At 35.2% G+C, this 24,969-nt stretch overlaps 1 protein-coding gene across 1 annotated transcript in view; it reads left to right on the forward strand.

Annotated features, from left to right (window-relative positions):
* The window catches only part of BMT2 (base methyltransferase of 25S rRNA 2 homolog), a 102,594-nt gene that overhangs the window by 15,379 nt on the left and 62,246 nt on the right, over window positions 1-24,969 (forward strand). Inside the window, exons 2-3 of the mRNA XM_059074596.2 lie at window positions 34-175; window positions 16,756-16,926. Of these exons, the coding sequence (XP_058930579.1) occupies window positions 34-175; window positions 16,756-16,926 (313 nt within the window). The remainder of the gene's footprint in view (window positions 1-33; window positions 176-16,755; window positions 16,927-24,969) is intronic.

Consider the following 24,969-nt stretch of genomic DNA (forward strand, 5'->3'; position numbering starts at 1 on the left):
GTCAACTTAATTTATTTTTTTCCTTGTTTTTAGTGGGAGATTTTGATAAGATCTGGCGAGAACATTGTGAGGATGAGGAAACACTTTGTGAATATGCTGTTGCAATGAAAAATTTGGCAGATAATCATTGGGCAAAAACTTGTGAGGGCGAAGGTCGTATTGAATGGTGTTGTAGGTGAGTGTTTTTATGAACTAACAGTTTTGGTTTCTAATGTATTATTTAAATTCTTAAGTCTAAGTAATGCCGTATATGATTCATTGTACCAAAATAGAAATGGTTTAAAACAGATGATGTCTTTTAAATAGCTTCTCCCCATTGCCTCACTTTCTCTATGTTTATTTCATTCACCTTTTTTTAATCAAAATGTTTTTCTTTGATATAACTTAAATTTCTTTGTTTCAACTTTTTAAACGTATAACTTTAAATACATTTAGTATGTTTAATTAAGGATTGGTACATTTAAAATATGGGATTTAGCACTTGACTCATCATTAATAAGTTATAGTATAGAAATTTCTTTAGATAATTATATTTGGATTCAAGTAAAAATGAATACTTTCCATTCTTTAAAGCTGAAAACATCTTAAAAGTTTCCAAATCCTGAATTTTTATATGTGATTCAGGGTATTCCAGCACTTAATATTGACTTTGGATAATGTTTATTTTCTCATAGCAGAGCTTCTAATTTTAAAAACATCAGTGGTGGCCACAATCACTGGTGGCACAGTGGTTGAGAGTCCGCCTGCCGATGCAGGGGACACGGGTTCGTGCCCCGGTCCGGGAGGATCCCGCATGCCGCGGGGCGGCTGGGCCCGTGAGCCATCGCCGCTGAGCCTGCGCGTCTGGAGCCTGTGCTCTGCAACGGGAGAGGCCACAACAGTGAGAGGCCCGTGTAACACACACACACACACACACACACAAAAAAAAAAAAAAATCAGAAAATGGAATACTGCTGATCATTTCTCTCAAGTGGTAAAATAATAAGAATGAATTTGTATATTGACTGAATTTAAAAATCAATTCCCAGAAAACAAGACATTATCTTTCTGCTTGGACAATAAGTTTATGGTAACTTTAGGTTTATATTTCATTTCAGTTATTTTTTATTCAAAGTTTTTGTTTTGATTTCATTTAAAAGTTATGTAATAGTGCCTATTTCATTTATTCAACAAATAATCCAGAGAAAAATATGTATTTTAGTTCGTTCTTTTATTTATTCATTTAATAAATAATTTTAAATGATTGTCTACTGTGTACCAGTCACATCATAGGCACTGTGAATATAGCAGTCAACCAAACAGATAAAATCGTTGCTGTCATTGAACTTACATGCTAGTGAGGGTTAGAAGCAAGAAACAATACATAAGTTAAATATACACTAGGTCAGATAATGGCAAGTGCTGTGAGAAAAATAAAGCAAGGAGGAATAAAATAATTTTAAATAGGGTAGAGAGAGAAGGCCTCACTAAAGTGATATGTAAAAGACGTGAAGGAAGTAAGAGAGCAAGCCTTAACAAGTCCAGAGGCCTTGAAACAGGAGCTTGCTGGCATATTTCAGAAACATCAAGAAGACCAGTGTGGCTAGAAGAGAATGAGAAGGGGAGAGTGATAGAAAATAAGATAACAAACAGCTAGATTTTGTAGGATCTTGTAGACCATTGTGAAGACATTGGCCTTTATTCTGCATGAGATGCGAAGTCATTAAATGTTTTAAGAAGAAGAACAGGATCTTATTAATCTTTTGAAATGTGTCAAGGATTTTTAAGAACTAATTGTAGTGTTAAGATAGACTAGAGAAAAGGCAAGTATGTTAGTAAGGAAACCAGTTAGGAAGCTGCTACAGTAATCAAGGCACAAAGTTATAGTGAAACAGTTTTCTTGGAGGAGAGTGTGAATGGACAGACGGTGTGGTAGGATTAATGCTCAAATGAATATAATGAACTTAAGAGAGTAGCAGGGGAGATGGTGATGTATACATGGTGGTGATTATGATGATATGTAAGAAGTGAGCTGAAAATGTGAGGTAGGTGAAGAACAGTCAAAAGATTGGTATTATCAGTGGATTGTGGAGCCAAAGAATTGTGGAGTTGAGGAACTAAAGGAAGAAGCCAGAATAATAAGAAATGAGATGCTTAGGGTTAAAATTTTGGTTTTTTTTTTTTTTCTTTTTCTAGAGAAAAAATGGTTATAAATGTGACTGTTCTACGGAGTATACATTTCTCCTTCAAGCTAAGAAATGCAAATTGAGGTATACTGCTGAGCCAGATATTTCCCTTGTGACACAAAGTAATAATGTAATCCAATCAGGAAGTCAGTACCATCACTATTTAAGACGAACATTCTTTGCTCTTAGCAGCACTGCTTTTAAATTAGTATTCCAATACATCAGGCAAGCTTTCAGACTTTATTTCAAATACCACTTTGATATGTGGTATTCTCATAGGAGCATTTGCTTGTACCTTCCACTTGAATAATGAATATGCCTCACACTTCACTCTTCTTTCATTTCCTCAGATTTGTGTTTTTATCAATAGTTTTTGTATCTACATGTGTTAGAGATCATTTTTAGGTCAAACTGCTGAAAAAGAACATTAATAAGAAATTAGGTCAAACTGCTGAAAAAGAATAGTGGCAAAATATGGTAAAAAGATTTTACTATGGAAAGTAATCCCAAGAGAAGTTTTATAGTGTCTTTACTTTAAACTTAAAACTAGGTTGGGAAAAAAGGCTTCAAAGCAATATTGAATTTTGAAATGAGTTATCTGTAGTTCTAACTTGGATTATATGTATTTCCTTTCCCTGTTGACAATTCTAAGAGAGCAGTGTCACTCTGAAAAGCTAAAATCAGCTTTAAAAGGGGTTTGACAAAAGTTCGCTTCCAGTAGTTATACTTAAAACTTTAGGGGAATTTGATATGTGAAATAAGTCTTACTGACATTACCTTGCTGAGATTTTGTTGACTGTTTAGCTTGAAGAATTATACATAAGATTTCCTTCTAAAAATTAGTAAAATTTTATTTGTAATATGAAGTATTTAAATTAGAAACAAAACACAATATAAAGTTATAGTTGCATGTTTAATAAAAGAATTTGCCTTTTCTAACTCTCCACACAGAGGAACATATAAACACACCATTTCCTGAACCATCTGAAAGTAAATTGCAGATGACATGACATTTCATCTCCATCTCCTACATAACCACAATACTATAAACACATTAAGACAATTAACAGTAATTTCCTAAAATATCTAGTTCATAAAATTCAGATTTTTGCTATTGTCCCCATAACATGCTTTATAATTTTTTTCCCCTAAATCAAGGCTTGTGCTTCGGTGGTTAAATTTTTTAGGTTATTGTTTTTGTTTTCCCTAACATTGTTTGTAGAGAAATGTCAGTTGATTTGTAAAATATACCACATTCTGTATTTTGTGATTGTTGGTTCGAGGTGATTAGTAGCATTGTTCAAATATTCTATGTATCCTTACTGATTTTTCTTTTTGGCCTTCTGTCAGTTACCAAAAGAGATGTTTCCAAGATACCATTTTACTGAATTTTTCTATAGTAATTTGGCTCTTCTTTAAAGATTTCATTTTTCTATTGAAGTTCTTCGTATTTTCATCTATTCAGTTAATATTTTTCTCTATTAAAAAATTTATAATAGTTATTTTAAGTTCTTGTCAGCTTATTCCAACATAAAATTAATCTGTGGTTCTGTTTCTTTTGGCTGTTTTTTCTTTTGGTTATGGATCATTTTTTTCTGCTTCATTGTATGTCTGGTAATTTTTAAAAATACACTGGGTTGGCCAAAAAAGTTTGTTCGGGTTTTTCCGTAACAGCTTACAGAAAAACCCGAACGAACTTTTTTGGCGAACCCATATATAATTGGCATTATGTTTAGAAGAGACTGGGGTAAATATTATTTTCCCAGAGATGTCATGGTTTTTTCTCTGATAGGCAGCTGGGATAAGAGATTGAACACTTTGATCTCATCAGGAGTTAGGCTGGGTTGAAGCTGGATTACCACTTTAGATAGTTTCAGTTCACATCTGGCTTCAAATGCCTTGAGAGTGAGTCCTGTTCTGTGTATATTACAGGTACCAACTGTAGCAGGACTCTGGGACCTAAGCCCGTGGAAGAGTGCAGAGAATTTTCTTTGCTTTTTTAGTCCCACTCCAAGTCTCCAGTGCTCCCTCCCTCCCCCACCTTTTTCTTACTTGGAAAAAGACCTATGGGGGAAGGCAGGAGAATGGGGAGAACAATCTCTGCATTTGGGTTTCTTAAAGTTTCCAGTGTGTCACTCCATTCTAAGCAGCCATTGAAAGCTCTGCTGCTTTTCTGTTAATTAAACAAAATTCCTCCACCTTGGAAGGCTTGATCCTTCACCACTCATGCTCCTTTTTAGCAAATACACAAAGTGCCTGTGATCCCTTCCATTAGACCTCTTTGCATACTCAGTTCTCTTGATTTCTTTTTAATACATTATTTTTTAGATTGTGTAGGTTTTTTTCTTTTCCTAGTTATAGCACAACCAGGGGTCTGTTGTGATTATCTGTATCCTTATCCAAAACTAGCTTTGTGTCTTTGTTTTGGATTTATTTGATTGTTTTATCACGGTGCCATTTAACTACTTCCTTAGTCTCCTTAATTTCTTATAAACTGAATGTTGAGTCTAAAGTGTTGATTCAGGTCCCAGATTTTTGCCAAAATATTTATTAGGTGAAACTGCATACTTCACATTGCGTCACGTTAGCAAGTTCTTATTGTCAGGTTTTTCCACTATTAGAGACGATAAATTTTGCCATTGGGTTAAGGTGGTAACTACTAGATCCTTCCATTGTAAACTTATGTTTTCCTTTTGTAATTAGCAAGTCATACGTAGAGTGACATTTTTGGCTTGTGGATCAATCCTGTCTCCCAACGATGTTTCAACTAACAGGTTTACTCCATTTATTAAATAAATTTGGGGTGGTAAAATGATTTTTTAAATTGTATCATTCCTTGCATTTATCAGCAGTCATTCTTCTGTAAATAAAAACTTTCCCTTATGAACAGGAAATGATTACATGTTTTCTGGAAAGGCTAGGTAAAAATAAACATATACATGTAATTCTTTCTGTTTAATTAGCAATTTTCAGAGTAAGGAGTTGGTGTAATAGTCAGTTCCAATTGTGACAAGTGAGTTGTGGTTTTGTTGTCATTGTTTGGTTGGTTGGTTTGGTTTTGGTGGGTTTTGTCTGTTTTTGGAATATCACTGTAGGCTCCTGGATTCATTTTTTCCATCAGTCTTTGATTTGTGTGTGAGTGTGTGTTTGTGTTCAAATTAATCCATATTTAGCCAGTGGGAACCTCTTCAAAGCTGGCTTCTTGGTTCTGACATCACCTTTGAGCACTTCTTGCTATCTACTACAAGATAAGCTTTACCTTCCCAGTCAAGACCTACAATCAAGGAGCCTTAGTTTCTTGTAGTGAGAAATAGAAATTAAGATCTGGGCACTAGATATGCTTCTAGGGTGTCCTTTCTCCTAGAATTTTTCACTGAACAGAAAATATGGATATATAAATTCATAATTGATATTTACTATTCAAATGTAACATTACAGGTTTTTTGCCTAACTTCTTTGTTTTATATTTGTATATTTCTTCTGTTACTCTGAAGGACTTAGTTTGGAATAACATCAACATATTTGCTTTGTTCTATAGTTCACATAAAATGGTTTCACAATTACAGGACCAATTCTACTTCTAACAATAAACTGAGTGAAGTTTAAGATTTCTCTGCAGTTAGTTCTTTCCTCTTCAGAACATATCTCACTAAGGGTCAGAATACTGTGTTTAAAAGTTATTTGAAACAAGTCTTTTGTGTATGGTTATGTTACCAATTTACTATTCAGTTAGTTTCACTTTACTTTGTTTTATGGGCTTTTTTCTTGTTTTCTTTTAATCTGGGGGAATATAAGGCATTTACATGGTTCAAAAGTCAAAACTTTACAAAAAGGTATACTCAGAACAGGCTCCCTTCCATTTTCTTCATTTGTTTTTTGTTTCTCCTTTTTGCAGAAATAAGCAAATTCATACAATGTATATACATGTATCCACCCTGTCTTATCTCTTCAAGTGGTACATGTCATATACTCTCTTTTGTACATTTCATTTTTACTTAATATTATGTCATGGAGATCATTCTATTTGATATTGTATTAATCAGGGTTCTCCAGAGAATTGGCTCATGTGTTTGTGAAGGCTGACAAGTCCCAAGATCTGCAGGATGAGTTGACACGCCAGAGACCCAGGAGAACCAAACCAATGGTGTAATTCCTATCCTGAGGCCAGCAGGCTTGAGACCCAGGAAGAGCTGCTGTTTCAGTTTGAGTCCGAAGGCAGGAAAAATTCAGTGTTCCAGTTCAAAGGCAGTCAGGCAAGAAGAATCTCTCATACTCTGGGGAGGGTCAGCTTTTTTGTTTTATGCAGACCTTCAAGTGATGGGATACAGCCTATGCTCATTAAGAAGGACAATCTGCTTTACTCAGTCTACCCATCTAAATGTTAGTCTCATCCAGAAATATCCTGACAGAAATACCCAGAATGTTTGACCAGATATTTAGGCACCCTGTAGCCCAGTCAAGTTGACACATAAATTGACCATCACAAGTATATAGATGTCTTCCTCATTTTGTTAAGTTATATACAAGCTTTTTCTGTTACAAATAGTGCTGTAGTGAATAACCTTGTGCATATTCATTTTTTATTTTTGGCATTGTATCTTTGTAGATTTGTAGACGTGGAATTGCAGAGTAAAAGAGTAAATGCATATGTGATTTTGTTGGATATTGCCACGTCACCCTCCATAGAAATTATATCATTTAATTCCACCAGCAAAAATGATAATACCTGTTTCTCCAAAATCGTACCAACAGAGTATGTTGCCTACCTGTTGAATTTTTGCTAGTGTGATAGATGGGAATTGATATCTCTGTGTGATTTAAATTTACGTGTCTCTTATGAATGATGTTGAGTACGTTTTCATATACTTAGGAAATATTTGCCTTTTTTTTCTGCGAATTATGTGTTTGTGTTTTTGATGCTTTTTTTCCTAATGGTTTTTGGTCCCTTTTTTCTTGATTTTTTTTTTAGAGCTCTTTATATAATTTAGAGATATGTGTCCTTTTTCTTTGAGTTTGTATCTTTTGCCATGCAAGTTCTTGTTTTGCCATGCAGAAGGTTTTTGTTTTCACATAATCAGATATATCTGTCTCTTCTTTTACTGCTTCCAGATTCCAGTTGTCTTAGAAAAGCTTTTCTGATTCCCAGACTGTAAGAATTCCTATTAGAAATTCACTCATGTTTTCTTGTAGTACTTTTATGGTAATCTTTTTTTTTTTTTTTACATTTAGATCTCTGACCTCTTTGGAATTCATTCCAGTGTTTGTTGCAAAGTATAGATCTAACCCCCCCCAATAGTTATTTATTTCTCCAACATCATTTATGAAAACATCTACCTTTTCTACAGTGAGTTGACATATACTTACGTGATATACCAGGTTTCTCCACATAATTGGTTCTGTTTTAGGACTTCCTGTAATGATTCCTTGTCTATATCATTTAATCCATGCTTTTCTATAACATTCTTCCCCCTCCCCACCACCATTCGTCTTTCTCAGGATTTTCATGGTTATTCTTGTTTTTTTTTTTTTTTTCTTTTACCCCATATGTACTTTAGAATCAACTGGTCTAACTAAATTTTTTAAAGTTTGTATTTTTATAGGGATTACATTAAATTTTTTAATAACTGGAAAAATGGAATTTTTATAATGTTGAGTCATTGTATCCATGAAAAAGTTATATATCCTTCCATTTGTTCTAGTCCACTTCTGAATTTTCAGTAGTGTTTTAAGATTTTCTGTATAGTGATTATGCACATTTCTTATTATGTTGATTCCTAGGTACTTTATCATTTGTTGCTATTATACATGAAATCTTTCCTTCCGTTGTATATCCTAACAGGCTATTGTTTGTATACATGTGGAGGCTTTTGATTTTTGTATGTTTTACATCCTGTTTTACTGAATTCTCTTACTGTTTGTATTACTTTGTGATTGATTCTTTTGGATTCTCTAGGTATATTATCATATCTGTGTATACATAGAGTTTTATTTCTTTCTCCAATTCATTTGACTAATTATTTTTCTCTTGTTTATTACATTAGCTATGTTTTACTCATTCAGTGATGTGTGTGGTATGTCCCCATTATATAAGTTGCTGGCTTTTTTGGCTGATATATTGATACAATTTAACTGGTAGGAAGTATTCACCAAGCTCTGATTGATTGATTGATTTTATTAGGAATAGCTGTTGGATATTGTTGAATGTCCTTTCAGCATCTGTGGAAATGAATGTTTTCTCCTTGATTTGTGAATATAGTGAATTATATGGAAGGATTTTTTATATTGAATAATCCTCATATTCCTGAGATACATACTCCTTGGTCATGTTTGATTCTGTTTGTTAAAATTTTATTGCATATTTTACATTGATATTTTTGTATTTTATATTTCTGTATTTTTTGTAGACATTTTCACACCTAATTATCATTGTATTTGCTCCATAAAAATGACTTTAGAAAATTTTCCTTTGTTTATATGGTCTGGAACTGTTTAAATAGTTTTGGGGTTGCCTAATTTGTACTTGTGTGTTTTATTTATAGAGGTGACTGAGTGATGGCATGGAGAGGTCATTGCCATTGAAAGAATTTATTACTTACATGTCCTGAGAGAAGGGGGTATGCCATGTCACACAGGGAAGCACCACATTTGGTCAGGAGGCAGAAGCAGGAGTGAGGGGAAAAAATAGACCTGATCCTTTATAGGGTTTACATGGGAAAGGCAAAGCAGGGTAAACAGTATAGGACTGGCTAGTTTGAATAATTTTGGTGGGCTTTGGAACATAGGAGCTGTCCCTAACTGTCTGGTACCTGGACCTGGGTTAATTTAGGGTATGGAAAACATGGACTTGTGTGAGAGTTAAATAAAGGAAATGGTTGGGTTGCACATGAGAGGCGTGCTCCCAAGTAAGTTGTTTATTGTCTTTAGGAATTAGCTAGCTTTGGGAGAGGCAGTTTCTCCCTGGGTCTTAAGGCCCTCCCAGATATCAGAACATCCTAAGTTACAGAAAATTAAAAGCTTGATAAATATAGGGGTTATCTGGTTTTTGAAGCCTTGGTAGAATTCCTCAGTGGATACTGATGCTTTTTGGTGAAGCAACTCTTTGATAACTTTCTCTTATTTCATCTATGAATTTTGGTTTTGTTTAAATTTTGCAATTTAACTGCAAAATTAACTGCAGTTTATTAATAATACCAGTAATCAAGAGTCAAGTTTAATAAATTTTCCTATATTCCTATATCCTATATTTAATATACTTACCTAGAAAAATTATGTTTCATCTAAGTTTTCAGCTTTATTTGTATAAAGTTATGCAAATTAAAGAACCAGTTTATGTATTTATTTGTTGGTTCTGTTTTTTCCTAACATTAATATCTTACTCCCTTTTTTTGTTTATTTACTTTTTTCCCCTAATCCTTTGAGTTGGATATTTATTTTATTTATTTTGATTCTTTGATTTGTATTGATAAAAATGTTAAAGGTCTGAATTTTCCTCAGGTAACTATTTTACTGCATTTCTTAGATTCTGACTTGTGGTGGTTTTGTTACTGTTTTTTAGAAGTTCTGTGATTTTTATTAGTACTTTGACTCCAGAGTTATTTAATTTTTAAAAAAATTTGCAGGTGAAATGAATTTTTTGTTTTATTTTGTTATTAGTTCTAGCCTTATTGCATTGAGATTGGATGATTTTGTCTGTATTATTTTTCTTATGGCTCTTACTGTAGTTTCATTTGTGACCTAATACATGTATGTGGTAATTTTTGTGAATATTCCATGTGCACTTGAAAAAGAATAGAGAGAGTGAAGTTTGTTATGTAGTGATAAGATAAACCTTATTATGCTGTTTAGGGCTTCTGTAACCTTACTTATTGTTCATTTACTTGATTGAGAGTTGTGTGTTAATGTTCCCTGTTTTTAGTTTTGCCTGTTTCTCCATGCATCTCATGGAGTTTCTGCTTTGTGAGGATGGCTGCTATGATACATAGTACATGGCTTCACTGGGAATTGTGGTCTTCAGCGTGATAAAGTATCCTTTTTTAATTCATTTAATGCTTTTTATTCTCTACCAGCCTCTTCTTCAACATTTCCCAGTCATCTCATAGATGAAGTTCATGCTTTAATAATCTTGCAACTGTGATATTCTATGAGTTCTTACATACCAAAAGCTATTTTTCTGTAGTTTTGTTACAAGATGCATAACTTGGCTGGATATAATATCCTTGACTCACACTTTCTTTCCTTCAGTTTTGAAAAAAAAAGTTGCTCTATTTTAGCCTCATTTTGTATCATTTCTCCTTTTTCTCCCCCCACCACACCCCCCTCGCCTTTTCCCTTAACTCTCTATTGAACCATTTGAAAGTCAGTTGCAGAAATCACAAGACTTTTGCTCCTGAATACTTCAGTGTGTATCATTGCACTTAGTTGTTATCCCTCTTTGGTCTTCTTTAATCTAGGAAAATTCTCGGTCTTTTATCACATGGACATTTTGTAAAGTCAAAGTTTTACAGACTGTCTCTCAGTTTGGATTTGTATGGTTGTTTCTCTGTGATTAGGTTCAAGTTAAGCATATTATTAGCAAGAATATCACATAGGTGATATTGTATCCTTCTCAGGGTACTACATTAGGAGGCACATGATATCTATTCTGTGTTCTTTTTTTTTTTCTTTCAAATAGTCATTATTTTTTTAGAGCAGTTTTACGTTCACAGCAAAATTAAGCAGAAAATACAGGTAGTTCCCATACACCCTGACCCCACACATGGGCAGTCACATCACAATCAACATCCATCTATAGTGCTACCTTTGTTACAGTTGATGAACCCACACTGACACATCATTAGGATCCAGAGTCCATAGTTTACATTAGGATTCACTTTTGGTATTATATATTTTATGGGTTTTGATAAATATATAATGACAAGTATCCACCATTATAGTATCATACAGAACAGTTTCACTGCTCTAAAAATCCTCTGTGCTCCAACTGTTAATTCCTTCTCCCCCCAACTTCCCCCTGCACCCAGCAACCACTGACTTTTTTACCGTCTCCATAGTTCTGCCTGTATATAGGTGGAATCACAGTATTTAACCTTTTCATATTGATATCTTTCACTTAATAATGTGCATTTAAGGTTCCACCATGTCTTTCTTGGCTTGATAGCTTATTTCTTTTTAGTGGTGAATAATATTCCATTGTCTAGATGAACCAAAGCTTGTTTATCCTTTCAGCTACTGAAGGATATCTTGGTTGATTCCACATTTTGGCAGTTATGAACAAAACTGCTGTAGAGACTTCCCAGGTGGTCCAGTGTTAAAGAATCCACCTTACAATGCAGGGGACGCAGATTCGATCCCTGGTCAGGGAACTAAGATCCCACATGCCGCGGGGCAACTAAACCTGTGCACCACAACTATTGAGCTCGAGTGCCTCAACTAGAGAGCCTGCATGCCACAAACAACAGAGCCCATGCTCTCTGGAGCCCATGCGCCACAACTAGAGAGAGAAAACCCAAACGCCACAACTAGGGAGAAGCCTGTGCCACAACGAAAGATCCCACATGCCTCAACGAAGATCCTGTGTGCCACAACTAAGACCCGAAGCAGTCAAAAATAAATAAAATAAATTTTTAAAAAATAAGTAAATCTTAAAAAAAAAACTGTTGTAAACATCCATGTGCAGGTTGTTGTGTGGAAGTAAGTGTTCAACTCTTTTTGGAAATACCATGAAACTTGATTGCTAGATTATATGGGAAGAATATATTTAGTTTTGTGGGAAATTACCTAACTGTCTTCCAAAGTGACTATACCATTTTGCATTCCCACTAGCAGTGAATGAGAGTTCTTGTTGCTCCATATCTTCACCAGCATTTGGTGGTGTTAGTGTTGTGGTTCTCGGTCATTCTAATAATGTGTAGTAGTATCTCATTGCTATTTTAATTTGCATTTCCCCAATGACATGATATGGAGCGTCTTTTTCTTATGCTTATTTGATATCCGTACCTTCTTTAGTGAGGTGTCTGTTAGGTCTTTTGCCCATTTTTTAATCAGGTTCTTTGTTTTCGTAATGTTGAGCTTCGAGGGTCCTTCATATATTTTGGATAACAGTCTTTTATCAGATATATCTTTTGAAAATATTTTCTCCTAGTCTATGGCTTGTTTTCTCATTCTATTGACATTGTCTTTTGCACAGCAGAAGTTTTTTATTTTAATTAAGTCTAGCTTCTCAATTTTTTCTTTTAAGGATTGTGACTTAGATTTGGCAATGACTTTTTAGATATAACACCCAAGGTCATCTAGATTTTCTCCTAAAAATTTATAAAACTCTCAAGAGTTTTAGAGTTTTGTGTTTTACATTTAGGTCTGTGATCCATTTGGAGTTAGTTTTTGTGAAGAGTGTAATGTCTGTGTCAGGGTTCATTTTTTGGCATGTCAATATCCAGTTGTTCCAGCATTATTTGTTGAAAAGACTGTCTTTAATCCACTGTATTACTCCACTGCTCCTTTGTCAAAGATCAGTTGAATGTATTTACATGGATCTATATCTGGGCTCTCTCTTCTGTTCCGTTGATCTATTTGTCTATTGTTCTGCCTACAACATACTGTCCTTGATTACTAATAGTAATAGTATAGTTATAGCTTTATATTAGGTCTTGAAATCAGATGGTGTCAGTCCTCCAACTTTGTTCATCTCCCTCAATATTGTGTTGGCTATTCTGGGTCCTTTGCTTATCCATGTAAACTTTAGAATCCATTTGTTTTATCTATAAGATATTTTGCTCTGCTTTTGATTGGGATTGTGTTGAATGTATAAATCAATTTGGGAAGAGCTAACATAGTGACAGTATTGAGTCTTCCTATCCATATTCATGGAATATCTATTTATGTAGTTTGTCTTTATCCTCAGTTTTCTATTTAATTTCAAATTTGAAATGTTTTTTCATATCTGCATTGTTTAATTATATATAATTAATATTGAAGTGTTATGTTACAATTTTCTTCTCTTTTATAGCTGTTATTTTCTATGTTTTTGAGAATTTTCATCCACTGAAAAGTTTTGATATCTTTCTCTTCCCTTCTAATAGAAACTTGTATCATTGCTGGATTCATTGGACATTTCTTTTATGTGTTTTGTCTTTTATGTTGGACTGTCTCTAGACGTATAGGTAGAGGTTTGGTTGCTTGCTTTGTTTCTTAATTCCAAAGATCCTTGCTTGATTGCTACAGATATGAAAGTGGAGTTTCTTTAATAAATATTGTCCTCTTTTGGCTGATTTATGAATTTTTAATAGGTTTAACTTATGTCAGTATGCTCTTTATTCTTAATTGCTTCATTCTTTCCCTTCATCAACACACCTCCAGAGATACCCCCTTTTTTCAAGGTGCTTCCTTTCTCCCTCAGAAATAATATCTTCACAGGGCTCTCACCTTTGGTGACAGCCCTTCCCATATACTTTCCAAACTTTTTCCTTTTGGTCTTCCTGTGCCTAATGCTTTGTTTCACTACGTCCCATAAGTCTTAAGATCTCTCCATTCAGAGTTGGACTCTCTCTGTGGTGAACCTTAGCTGGTATTATCTATTTTTCTGTGCCACCCCTAAGACCCCATCATACCTTCCTGACTCTGTACTTTGGGTAACTCCAAAGCCAACTCAGTTGGCCTCAGATTTTTATTTCCCCAATTACATGTAAAATAAGGTGCTATTCCTGTTTCCTAGTTATGCCATAGGTGTGCTTTTATTTGCTCTTCCTAATGATTTGTATATTTTTTGGAAGTTTTGTAGGGAGATTGGGGTTTAGATGGTGGTTATTATCCTATGAGTATCTGGAATTCTAGCCCTTTAAGTATTTTGCAGTCAAGTCTCTAGGTAACATTGAGATTGAACCACATAAAATTGCAGTTTTTGTGGGTCAAGAACTATTGAATATCAGCAGCTCTTTGTGGTTCCACCTAATAGAAAGGTAAGCAATCTCTTTACCCTTGTGTTTCATGCCTTAGTGAAATATTATATGATAAAGGTATTATTTTTAGTATTAATTCCAAGGTGATTCAGGCTATATTTTTCAATCAACCTTACTGAGGTTTAATTAATATTCAATAAAATATTAAATAATATTAATTATTATACCCTGTATAATAATTGTATTATTATAATTGTAATAATGAACTGTACCCATTCTAGTGCACAGTTCAGTGAGTAATGACAGTTGTTTACACTTGTGTAACCATCACCACTGTCTAGATACAGAACTTTTCCATGACCCTAAAAAGCTCTAGTGTACACCTCTGTAGTCAGCCCACCCCCCACTCCAAGAAACCACTAAACCATTTCTGTCATTAGATTAGATTTCTAAAAAAGGCCACATTCCTAAATAGGCCTGTCAGTCTTGCATGATCTGAAGTTTGCTTACCTCTCCAGTGTCATGTGGCTGTCATTCCTCTCTATATGTGTGTTGGCCTTAGGGCCTTTTCACTTATGAGTCCAGCCATCCATTTTCTGCCTGGCAGTTTAAATTTCATATGCCTTGAACTGATGTCTATCTGTGGGATCCATGATGCTTTTCTCTTCCATGCTGTTGCTCATGCTGTTCTCTCTGCCAGGAAAGCACTTTCCTCCTTAACTAACGTTCTTCCTAGCCTGATTTATTCCTACTTATCTTCCTAAATTCAGCTTATACTACTGATTTTAGATTGGGTGTTAGGTATTTATCAATTGTATTTTCTTTACTATTGGGTTGGCCAAAAATTTCTTTTGGAAACCCAAACAAACATTTTGGCCAACCCAATATATAATTATTTGTCTCCTTCACTAGTATGAGCTCCTTGAGGGCAGCAATGCCTTCTTCAATTTGTTTTTCTATCACCTATGTGCCTGGCACATGATAGGTACTTAATAAATGTTTGATTAATGATAAATGAGTTTCAACTCCTGTATATAATTTGAGTTAAAATTAAATCTCCATAGGATAAGTTAAAGGAGTCTTTAATAGATATTTAGATAAACTGAAATTGAACTAATAGCATCCTTTAAGTGTGAGGAGAAATGAGCATTTTTCCGTTACACACCATAGTTGTACTTGCAGAAATCAGTTTTAAATTAATTTTTCAGTTCTTCTCTAGCCATGTGTTTTTGAAACTGCACCAAACAGTGTCTATGAAGAAAAATAGTCTAGCTTGTTCATAGTATGAGCTATATGGAATAATAACGTGGTTTAAGAATCTAAAAAGAAAGAAAATTAGTTTAGTTTCCATTTACATTCACTTTAAGCTTTGATAAGTATATCAGTTAATTGTCTAAGTATGTATTTCCTGTCATATTGTAAGCTCAAGGGCCAGGGGCAGATCATACCCGTCTTCCTTCCTTTAAGTTTCTTGTCTTTAATAGCTAGTAAGTGTTTTGAGTTGATTCTGTCGTTCATGTTTATTGTCCTGTTACATACCCAGGCATGGTACCCTACTGTTTTCACCCTAAAATTGTATTAGGTATGAATAAAATTGTTTAATCTTAATGCCAGTCATCCGTTTCTGATTACGGATAACAACCTGATATGGGTTAAACTAAATGAGCTTGAAATAATACATCTTGATAAATCTGCATTTTAATATCCATTTATATTATAAGAATTGGGACAAGCGGTAGTCGTCTCTTGATGGACAGGAATAATTTCCAAGTGTTATAAAAATCACTATTATGTTCAAACCTTTGTTCTCTCTGAATGTATACCTTTATAATATGATACCATTTTTACCTTAACCAGATTTTTATGCTCTTCTTTCAGAGCAAATAGCATGATTCTTAATATGTTGGCAACCTGATTTTGTGACTTTTTTTTTTAACAGCAATTAGATATAGTTTAATGGAGCTTCTCTTTTGTGTGATAACTATACATATATATATATATATTTTATTGGGGTATAGTTGTTTTACAATATTGTGGTAGTTTCTCCTGTACAGCAAAGTGAATCAGCCATATGTATACATATATCTTGCTTTTTGGTTTTCCTTCCCATTTAGGTCAACACAGAGCACTAAGTAGAGTTCCCTGTGCTATACAGCAGGTTCTCATTAGTTATCTATTTTATATATATTAGTGTATATATGTATGACTTTGTTTTTATAAACCAGGAGAGATCTGAAAAACAACTGTCTACTGCCAGCAGAGCTGGCTCAGAGTTAACTGTGACTACTATTCTTTTTGGATTCTGTCACTGAATAACAGAGTTATCTAAGCTTATGTTTTAGCTAAGAATAAAGTTCAGCAAAACATACAGGCAGGCCTTCCCTGGTGGCACAGTGGTTGAGAGTCTGCCTGCCGATGCAGGGGACATGGGTTCGTGCCCCGGTCCGGGAAGATCCCACATGCCATGGAGCAGCTAGGCCCGTGAGCCATGGCCGCTGAGCCTGCGCGTCCAGAGCCTGTGCTCCACAACGGGAGAGGCCACAACAGTGTGAGAGGCCCGCGTACCGCAAAAAAAAAAAAAATTGGACACTATCATTTGAAAATTTCCCAATTTGATTAATAAAGGTTAATATTTTTCCATTTTATTTTATATTCATACCTATTGTTTTAAAATATAACTTTATTTTGCCTTGTAGTGTATGCAGAGAATATTTCCAAAATGGTGGGAAGAGAAAAGCACTTGAAAAAGATGAAAAGAGAGCTGTACTCACCACTAAGACCACTCCAGCCTTAAATACGCATGAATCTTCTAAACTTGAAGGTCATTTAACCAACCTCAGCTTTACAAACCCTGAATTTATAACTGAGTAAGTATACTTTTCTACTTAGATTATTAACATTATCCTGGATAGCTGTGTTAATAATATAAAATAGTGTAATGGTTTATACCAAGTAGTGGGCAATTTGCTTGCTTCTCTGGTAGTATGTTAGTCTGAGAAATGTAAATTTGTAATATTATTAGGTAGGAAAGTAGCATAAAATTTTAAGGGATATCTGGGAAACTAGTAGTTCCACAACATTGATTGTTCTCACTAAAAATGAGAAAGAATCATTCATTAAATGTTACATTTTATGGTAATACAAATAAAACAGTGAAATCCAATTAAATTAAATTTAAAGTGGCTATCCACTGACAAATCACAAATAAGGAATTAATGGAAGATTATTAATAGAACCAATTCCCATTATTTTATTTTCAATATAAAAATCTGCCTGCTGGTACTATATATACATGCATATAAGCATACATTTTATTTAATAAGTACATGAGTATTTTCCCAGTTTTATTGAGATATAATTGACATATAACACTGTTTAACACGTACAACAAAGTGATTTAATATATGTATATATTGTGAAATGATTACTGCAGTAAGTTTAGTTAACCATCCCTCACCTCACCTAATTACCATTTTTTTTCCTTATGAGAACTTTTAGCAATTTTCAAATATACAATACAGTATTGTTAACTATAGTTACCATGCTGGACATTATATGTCCAGAACTTATTTATCTTATAATTGGAAGTATCTTTCACCCAGTCGCTAAATTTGTGATCTGACAGCCACAAATCTGATTTTGTTTCTATGAGTTTGACTTTTTTTTTTTTTGACTCTACATAGAAGTAAGATCATACAGTATTTGTCTTTTCATGTCTGACTTACTTAGTGCAGTGACCTCACGGTCCATCCATGTTGTTGCAAATGGCAGAATTTCCCATTTTTTATGACTAAATAATATTTCATTGTGTATGTATTATAATCCAATTAATTATTAATAGTATTAAAATTATTTATTACCTTAGTACCAGAATAAATTTGTGGAATCAAGTAATATTGTATTACTCTCTTGAAAATGTTAAGCTCGAATAATTCTAGAAACATTCCTAATAGACACTGCAGGCTAACCATGGAAACAAAATTAAATTAATCTCTTAAAACATTTCCAAACCTGTAGATATCAACATAACATTACCTTTGGTTACTTTGATTTTATACCATGTTGAAATATTATCTATTTAGGTATAAGCAGTTTCATTCAAAAATTAATATACCTTTGATTAGTTCTGTAGGAAAAAATCTTTACCTTTATTCAAAGGTTACTACAAAGCTTACAAAGCATGAGTTACTAAACATCTTATAACTCAGGTGTTATGAGCATTCTTAAATATTTTTAAAATATTGACCAGCATAAGAAATTATATAGTTAACAGTGCTATCAAAAACAGGTACATATGAAAAATGTGAACCCTAGAATTTCTATTTTGTTCTTTTTTATAGTCTCTGTTTCATTGTTGAGATTACCTTGTTTGTTAGGTTATTGTCATATTTTCCTTTTACTCTTTTGAACGTGGTTTCTTTGAATTCTTTGAACATTTTTATAATAGCTGATTTGAAGTCTTTGCTAAATACAACATTTGGGCTCACTCAGAATCTATTTACTGCTCTTTTTCTTGAATATGGACTACACTTTCCTGTTTTTCTCTGCATGTCTCATAATTTTTTGTTGAAAACTGTCCAATATATTTTTGAAGTTACAGAAACTCTTGATTTGGATTTTTCCCCAAGGAGGGTGGTGGTGGTGGTGGTTTTTAGTAATCTCCCTACACTTAATCTGTGGGGTCTGTTTCCCTGGTAGTTTGTACATTACTGTTATTTTTATTTTTTTAGGCTGGTTTCCTACGGTTTGTACCTGTGTCTGCACAGATTAGAGGTCAACGATAGGTCAGAGGTTGTGCTCAAACACCTCTCCAGCCTGTAAGGCTCCCACCCTCTGCCAGTGGATGTGTGTTTATTTGGGAGTACATTTAAAATTCAGGCAGTTTCCAAGTCTGCCTCACTTTTTGCTTTCCATCAGGCCCTCATGGGTCTCCCGTGCATGTTCATTTAGCCTCCCAATCAGCCAAGGCTATGTGGAAAGCTTATCTAGCCCTTTTGTGCCTCTCTCATTTCCAGGATATTTCTGGAATTTCTAAATTTCTGACCAGTCTTCCAGTCTACAGCTATGGCCAACCAAAACTGCAGCCTGAAGCTAGCATAGCTGCTAACTTGCCCTGTTTGTTTCTTACCATGTTTGTTACTTTTACTGACATTGTTCTGTGGGTTTTTCACCCTCTGCTCTAAATACCCGTTAACCCCTTTCAACAGGGAAGTTGCTGTTTCTCACAGCCAGCTCTGTCCTCAAAGAACTTTCATATCAACTGAGCAAAGGGTGGGGATGATGAGAGTGGCTTCAGGCAAAGACACCACAGATCCCCACTGTCTTTAGCTAAGATTTAGCTGGTTTTCATGAATGAACACTTTGCAACGTGTTTGCCTAGGTTTGAGCCCTGAAATGGTTGTGTTTGATGATTGTGTTCTTTGTAATAGTTGTCTACTGAGGAGTGGATTTGCCAGCCTCTCCCCTGCCATAGTCAAGAAATCTCAGTCTCTGATTTAATTTTAAAGGAGAAAAAGTAGTTTTAAGTATTTAAAGGAAATATGATTGTTATAGGTCAGGACTTACTTAGTATTGAAATTAAGCATTGAAACATCTTAGCCTAGGATGGCTAGGTTTAGATTTTCTTCATTCTAGAAACTACTTTGTATAGCATCTGGCCCCAACATGTGTATGTAGACTTATCCCTCCTGCTCCTCCTACCATTATTGCAGCCCGTATTCTAGTCTTATGGAACTGTTTAAATTCCCCTAGTGGCGCATGCATGTTCTCACTTTCTGGCATTTGCAAGTACAATATATCCTCTTTCTGATCAACTATTGCTGTATTATATTAGGCTATATTTGAAGCATCTTCCCTTCCAGAGCTTAACTTGAACTTCTCAAAAAAATTGGTACTCTGGTACCAATATCAAACTTTTAATATCTCTATTACAGTACTTATCATGTTGTATTAAAATCAGTATTGTATATTTTCCTGACTGCAAATGAAATAAGATAACAGTATGAAAAATTTGCATGTAGAGAAGATTGTAGGTGTAGAAAAATTATTACTCAATCCTGGTTACATTTAGGTATATTTCTTTCCAGTCTTTTTAATAGGCACTGTTTTCTTACACAATAGAGACCATGCAGTATAAAAAATTTTGTGTAAACTGCTCTTCCTGTGCTATTATATTTATTTATTTATTTATTTTTGTGGTACGCGGGCCTCTCACTGTTGTGGCCTCTCCCGTTGCGGAGCACAGGCTCCGGAAGCACAGGCTCAGCGGCCATGGCTCACGGGCCCAGCCGCTCCGCGGCATATGGGATCTTCCCGGACCAGGGCACGAACCCGTGTCCCCTGCGTCGGCAGGCGGATTCTCAACCACTGTGCCACCAGGGAAGCCCTTCCTGTGCTATTAAAACACTCATTCTGCATTATATTTTATCATAAATATCTACCACTTTATGTGTCTAAATGTAAAGTGATCCTCATACAAAATAATAATCAATTTTTCCAAAGAGAATTTCTTGCTCTCTTACACATACACACTTTTAGAGAGGTAGATGAAACAGTCAAAGGTCAGATGTTTACTCTCTTTATTTATAGATATTATTATGTAGGAAGATATGTATTTGTTACTATCTAAATCTGTTTTACTTCCGACTTTGGATAGCAAGTGTAGCTAGCAAGGGTTGTCTTTTTCCCCGTCTTATCACAAAATCAAGTCATTTTGATTTCCGGGTTCAGATAGTGAGGGCTCACATAGCAAAAATACCTTGGGTTTTTTTTTTACTTACATTTTATGAAGACCAAAATTTATTACTACTAGAGTCACTTTTTTTTCTTCTAACTTTATTGAGATGTAATTGACATATAACGTTGTGTAAGTTTAAGGTTACAATGTAATGATTTTATGCATGCATATGTTACAAACTGATTACAACAATAAGGTTAGTTAATGCAGCAATTACTTCACATAGTTACAATTTTGTGTGTGTTTGTGAGGAGAGAACTTTTAAAATCTCTCTTAGACAACGTTCAAATATACAATACAGTATTGTTAACTATATTCACATAAAGAACATTACCTTACATTACATCCCCAGAAACTGATTCATCTTATAACTGGAAATTTGTACCCTTTAGCCACCTTTACCATTTTCTCCTCCACCTCCTGCCCCTGACAATCTGCTCTCTGTTTCTATGAGTTCGGTTTTTATAGATTCCACATTTAAGTGGGATCATACGTGTCTTTCTCTGACTTATTTCACTAAGTATAGTGCCCTCAAATTTCCTGCATGTTGTTGCATATGGCAGAATTTCCTTCTTTTATGGCTGAATAACATTCCATTGTGTGTGTGTATCACATTTTCTTTTCTTTTTAACATCTTTATTAGAGTATAATTGCTTTACAATAGTGTGTTAGTTTCTGCTTTAGAACAAAGTGAATCAGTTGTACATATACATATGTTCCCATATCTCTTCCCTCTTGCATCTCCTTCCCTCCCACCCTCCCTATCCCACCCCTCAAGGTGGTCGGTCACAAAGCACCCAGCTGATCTCCCTGTGCTATGCGGCTGCTTCCCACTACCTATCTATTTCTATTTTACGTTTGGTAGTGTATATATGTCCATGCCACTCTCTCACTTTGTCACAGCTTACCCTTCCCCCTCCCCATATCCTCAGCTCCATTCTCTAGTAGGTCTGTGTCTTTATGTCCGTCCTGCCCCTAGGTTCTTCATGACTTTTTTTTTTTTCTTAGATTCCATGTATATGTGCTAGCATACAGTATTTCTTTTTCTCTTTCTGACTTCACTCTGTATGACAGACTCTAGGTCCATCCACCACACTACAAATAACTCAATTTCGTTTCCTTTTATGGCTGAGTAATATTCCATTGTATATATGTGCCACATTTTCTTTATCCATTCATCTGTTGATGGACACTTAGGTTGCTTCCATGTCCTGGCTATTGTAAATAGAGCTGCAATGAACATTTTGATACATGACTCTTTTTGAATTATGGTTTTCTCAGGGTATATGCCCAGTAGTGGGATTGCTAGGTCGTATGGTAGTTCTATTTTTAGTTTTTTAAGGAACCTCCATACTGTTCTCCATATTGGCTGTATCAATTTACATTCCCACCAACAGTTCAAGAGTGTTCCCTTTTCTCCACACCCTCTCCAGCATTTATTGTTCTTGATTTTTTGATGATGGCCATTCTGACTGGTGTGAGATGATATCTCATTGTAGTTTTGATTTGCATTTCTCTAATGATTAATGATGTTGAGCATTCTTTCATGTGTTTGTTGGCAATCTGTATATCTTTGGAGAAATGTCTATATAGGTCTTCTGCCCATTTTTGGATAGGGTTGTTTGTTTTTTTGATATTGAACTGCATGAGCTGCTTGTAAATTTTGGACATTAATCCTTTGTCCACTGCTTCACTTGCAAATATTTTCTCCCATTCTGAGGGTTGTCTTTTTTTAAAATTATTTTTTATTTTATTTATATTTTTTTATTGTTTTGCGGTATGCAGGCCTCTCACTGTTGTGGCTTCTCCCATTGTGTAGCACAGGCTCTGGATGCGCAGGCTCAGTGGCCATGGCTCATGGGCCTAGCTGCTCCATGGCATGTGGGATCTTCCCAGACCAGGGCACGAACCCGTGTCCCCTGCATCGGCAGGCGGACTCTCAACCACTGCGCCACCAGGGAAGCCCCTGAGGGTTGTCTTTTTGTCTTGTTTATGGTTTCCTTTGCTGTGCAAAAGCTTTGAGGTTTCATTAGGTCCCATTTGTTTATTTTTGATTTTATTTCCATTTCTCTAGGAGGGGGGTCAAAAAGGATCTTGCTGTGATTGATGTCATAAGAGTGTTCTGCCTATGTTTTCCTCTAAGAGTTTGATAGTGTCTGGCCTTACATTTAGGTCTTTAATCCATTTTGAGGTGTTTTTTTGTGCATGGTGTTAGGGAGTGTTCTAATTTCATACTTTTACATGTACCTGTCCAGTTTTCCCAGCGCCACTTATTGAAGAGGCTGTCTTTTCTCCACTGTATATTCTTGCCTCCTTTATCAAAGATAAGGTGACTAGGGCTTCCCTGGTGGCACAGTGGTTGAGAGTCTGCCTGCTGATGCGGGGGGCATGGGTTCATGCCCCAGTCCGGGAGGATCCCAAATTCCGTGGAGCGGCTTGGCCCATGAGCCATGGCTGCTGAGCCTGCGCGTCCGGAGCCTGTGCTCTGCAATGGGAGAGGCCACAGCAGTGAGAGGCCCGCATACTGCAAAAAACAACAACAACAAAAAAAGATAAGCTGACCATATGTGCATGGGTTTATCTCTGGGCTTTCTATCCTGTTCCATTGATCTGTGTTTCTGTTTTTGTGCCAGTACCATACTGTCTTGATTACTGTAGCTTTGTAGTATAGTCTGAAGTCAGGGAGCCTGATTCCTCCAGCTCCATTTTTTGTTCTCAAGATTGCTTTGGCTGTTCAGGGTCTTTTGTGTTTCCATACAAACTGTGAAATTTTTTGTTCTAGTTCTGTGAAAAATGCCATTGGTAGTTTGATAGGGATTGCATTGAATCTGTAGATTGCTTTGGGTAGTAGAGTCATTTTCACAATGTTGATCCTTCCAATCGAAGAACATGGTATATCTCTCCATCTATTTGTATCATCTTTAATTTCTTTCATCAGTGTCTTATAGTTTTCTGCATACAGGTCTTTTACCTCCTTAGGTAGGTTTATTCCTAGATATTTTATTCTTTTGTTGCAATGGTAAATGGGAGTGTTTTCCTAATTTCACTTTCAGATTTTTCATCTTTAGTGTATAGGAATGCAAGAGATTTCTGTGCATTAATTTTGTATCCTGCAACTTTACCAAATTCATTGATTAGCTCTAGTAGTTTTCTGGTAACATCTTTAGGATTCTCTATGTATAGTATCGTGTCATCTGCAAACAGTGACATCTTTACTTCTTCTTTTCCGATTTGGATTCCTTTTATTTCTTTTTCTTCTCTAATTGCTGTGGCTAAAACTTCCAACACTATGTTGAATAATAGTGGTGAGAGTGTGCAATCTTGTCTTGTTCCTGATCTTAGTGGAAATGGTTTCAGTTTTTCACCATTGAGGACGATGTTGGCTGTGGGTTTGTCATATATGACCTTTATCATGTTGAGGAAAGTTCCCTCTATGTCTACTTTCTGCAGGGTTTTTATCATAAATGAGTGTTGAATTTTGTCAAAAGCTTTCTCTGCATCTATTGAGATGATCATATGGGTTTTCTCCTTCAATTTGTTAATATGGTGTATCACATTGATTGATTTGCATATATTGAAGAATCCTTACATTCCTGGAATAAATGCCACTTGATCATGGTGTTGTATGATCCTTTTAATATGCTGTTGGATTCTGTTTGCTAGTATTTTGTTGAGGATTTTTGCATCTATGTTCATCAGTGATATTGACCTTTAGTTTTCTTTCTTTGTGACATCTTTGTCTGGTTTTGGTATAAGGGTGATGGTGGCCTCATAGAATGAGTTTTGGAGTGTTCCTCCCTCTGCTATCTTTTGGAAGAGTTTGAGAAGGATAGGTGTTAGCTCCTCTCTCAATGTTTGCTAGAATTCGCCTGTGAAGCCATCTGGTCCTGGGCTTTTGTTTCCTGGAAGATTTTTAATCACAGTTTCAATTTCAGTGCTTGAGATTGGTCTGTTCATATTTTCTATTTCTTTCTGGTTCAGTCTTGGCAGGTTGTGCATTTCTAAGAATTTGTCAATTTCTTCCAGGTTTTCCATTTTACTGGCATAGAGTTGCTTGTAGTAATCTCTCATGATCCTTTGTATTTCTGCAGTGTCAGTTGTTACTTCTCCTTTTTCATTTTTAAGTATATTGATTTGAGTCTTCTCCCTTTTTTCTTGATGAGTCTCGCTAATG

This window comes from Kogia breviceps, chromosome 9 (assembly GCF_026419965.1).
Source record: "Kogia breviceps isolate mKogBre1 chromosome 9, mKogBre1 haplotype 1, whole genome shotgun sequence".
In the NCBI taxonomy this organism is placed as follows: domain Eukaryota; kingdom Metazoa; phylum Chordata; class Mammalia; order Artiodactyla; family Physeteridae; genus Kogia; species Kogia breviceps.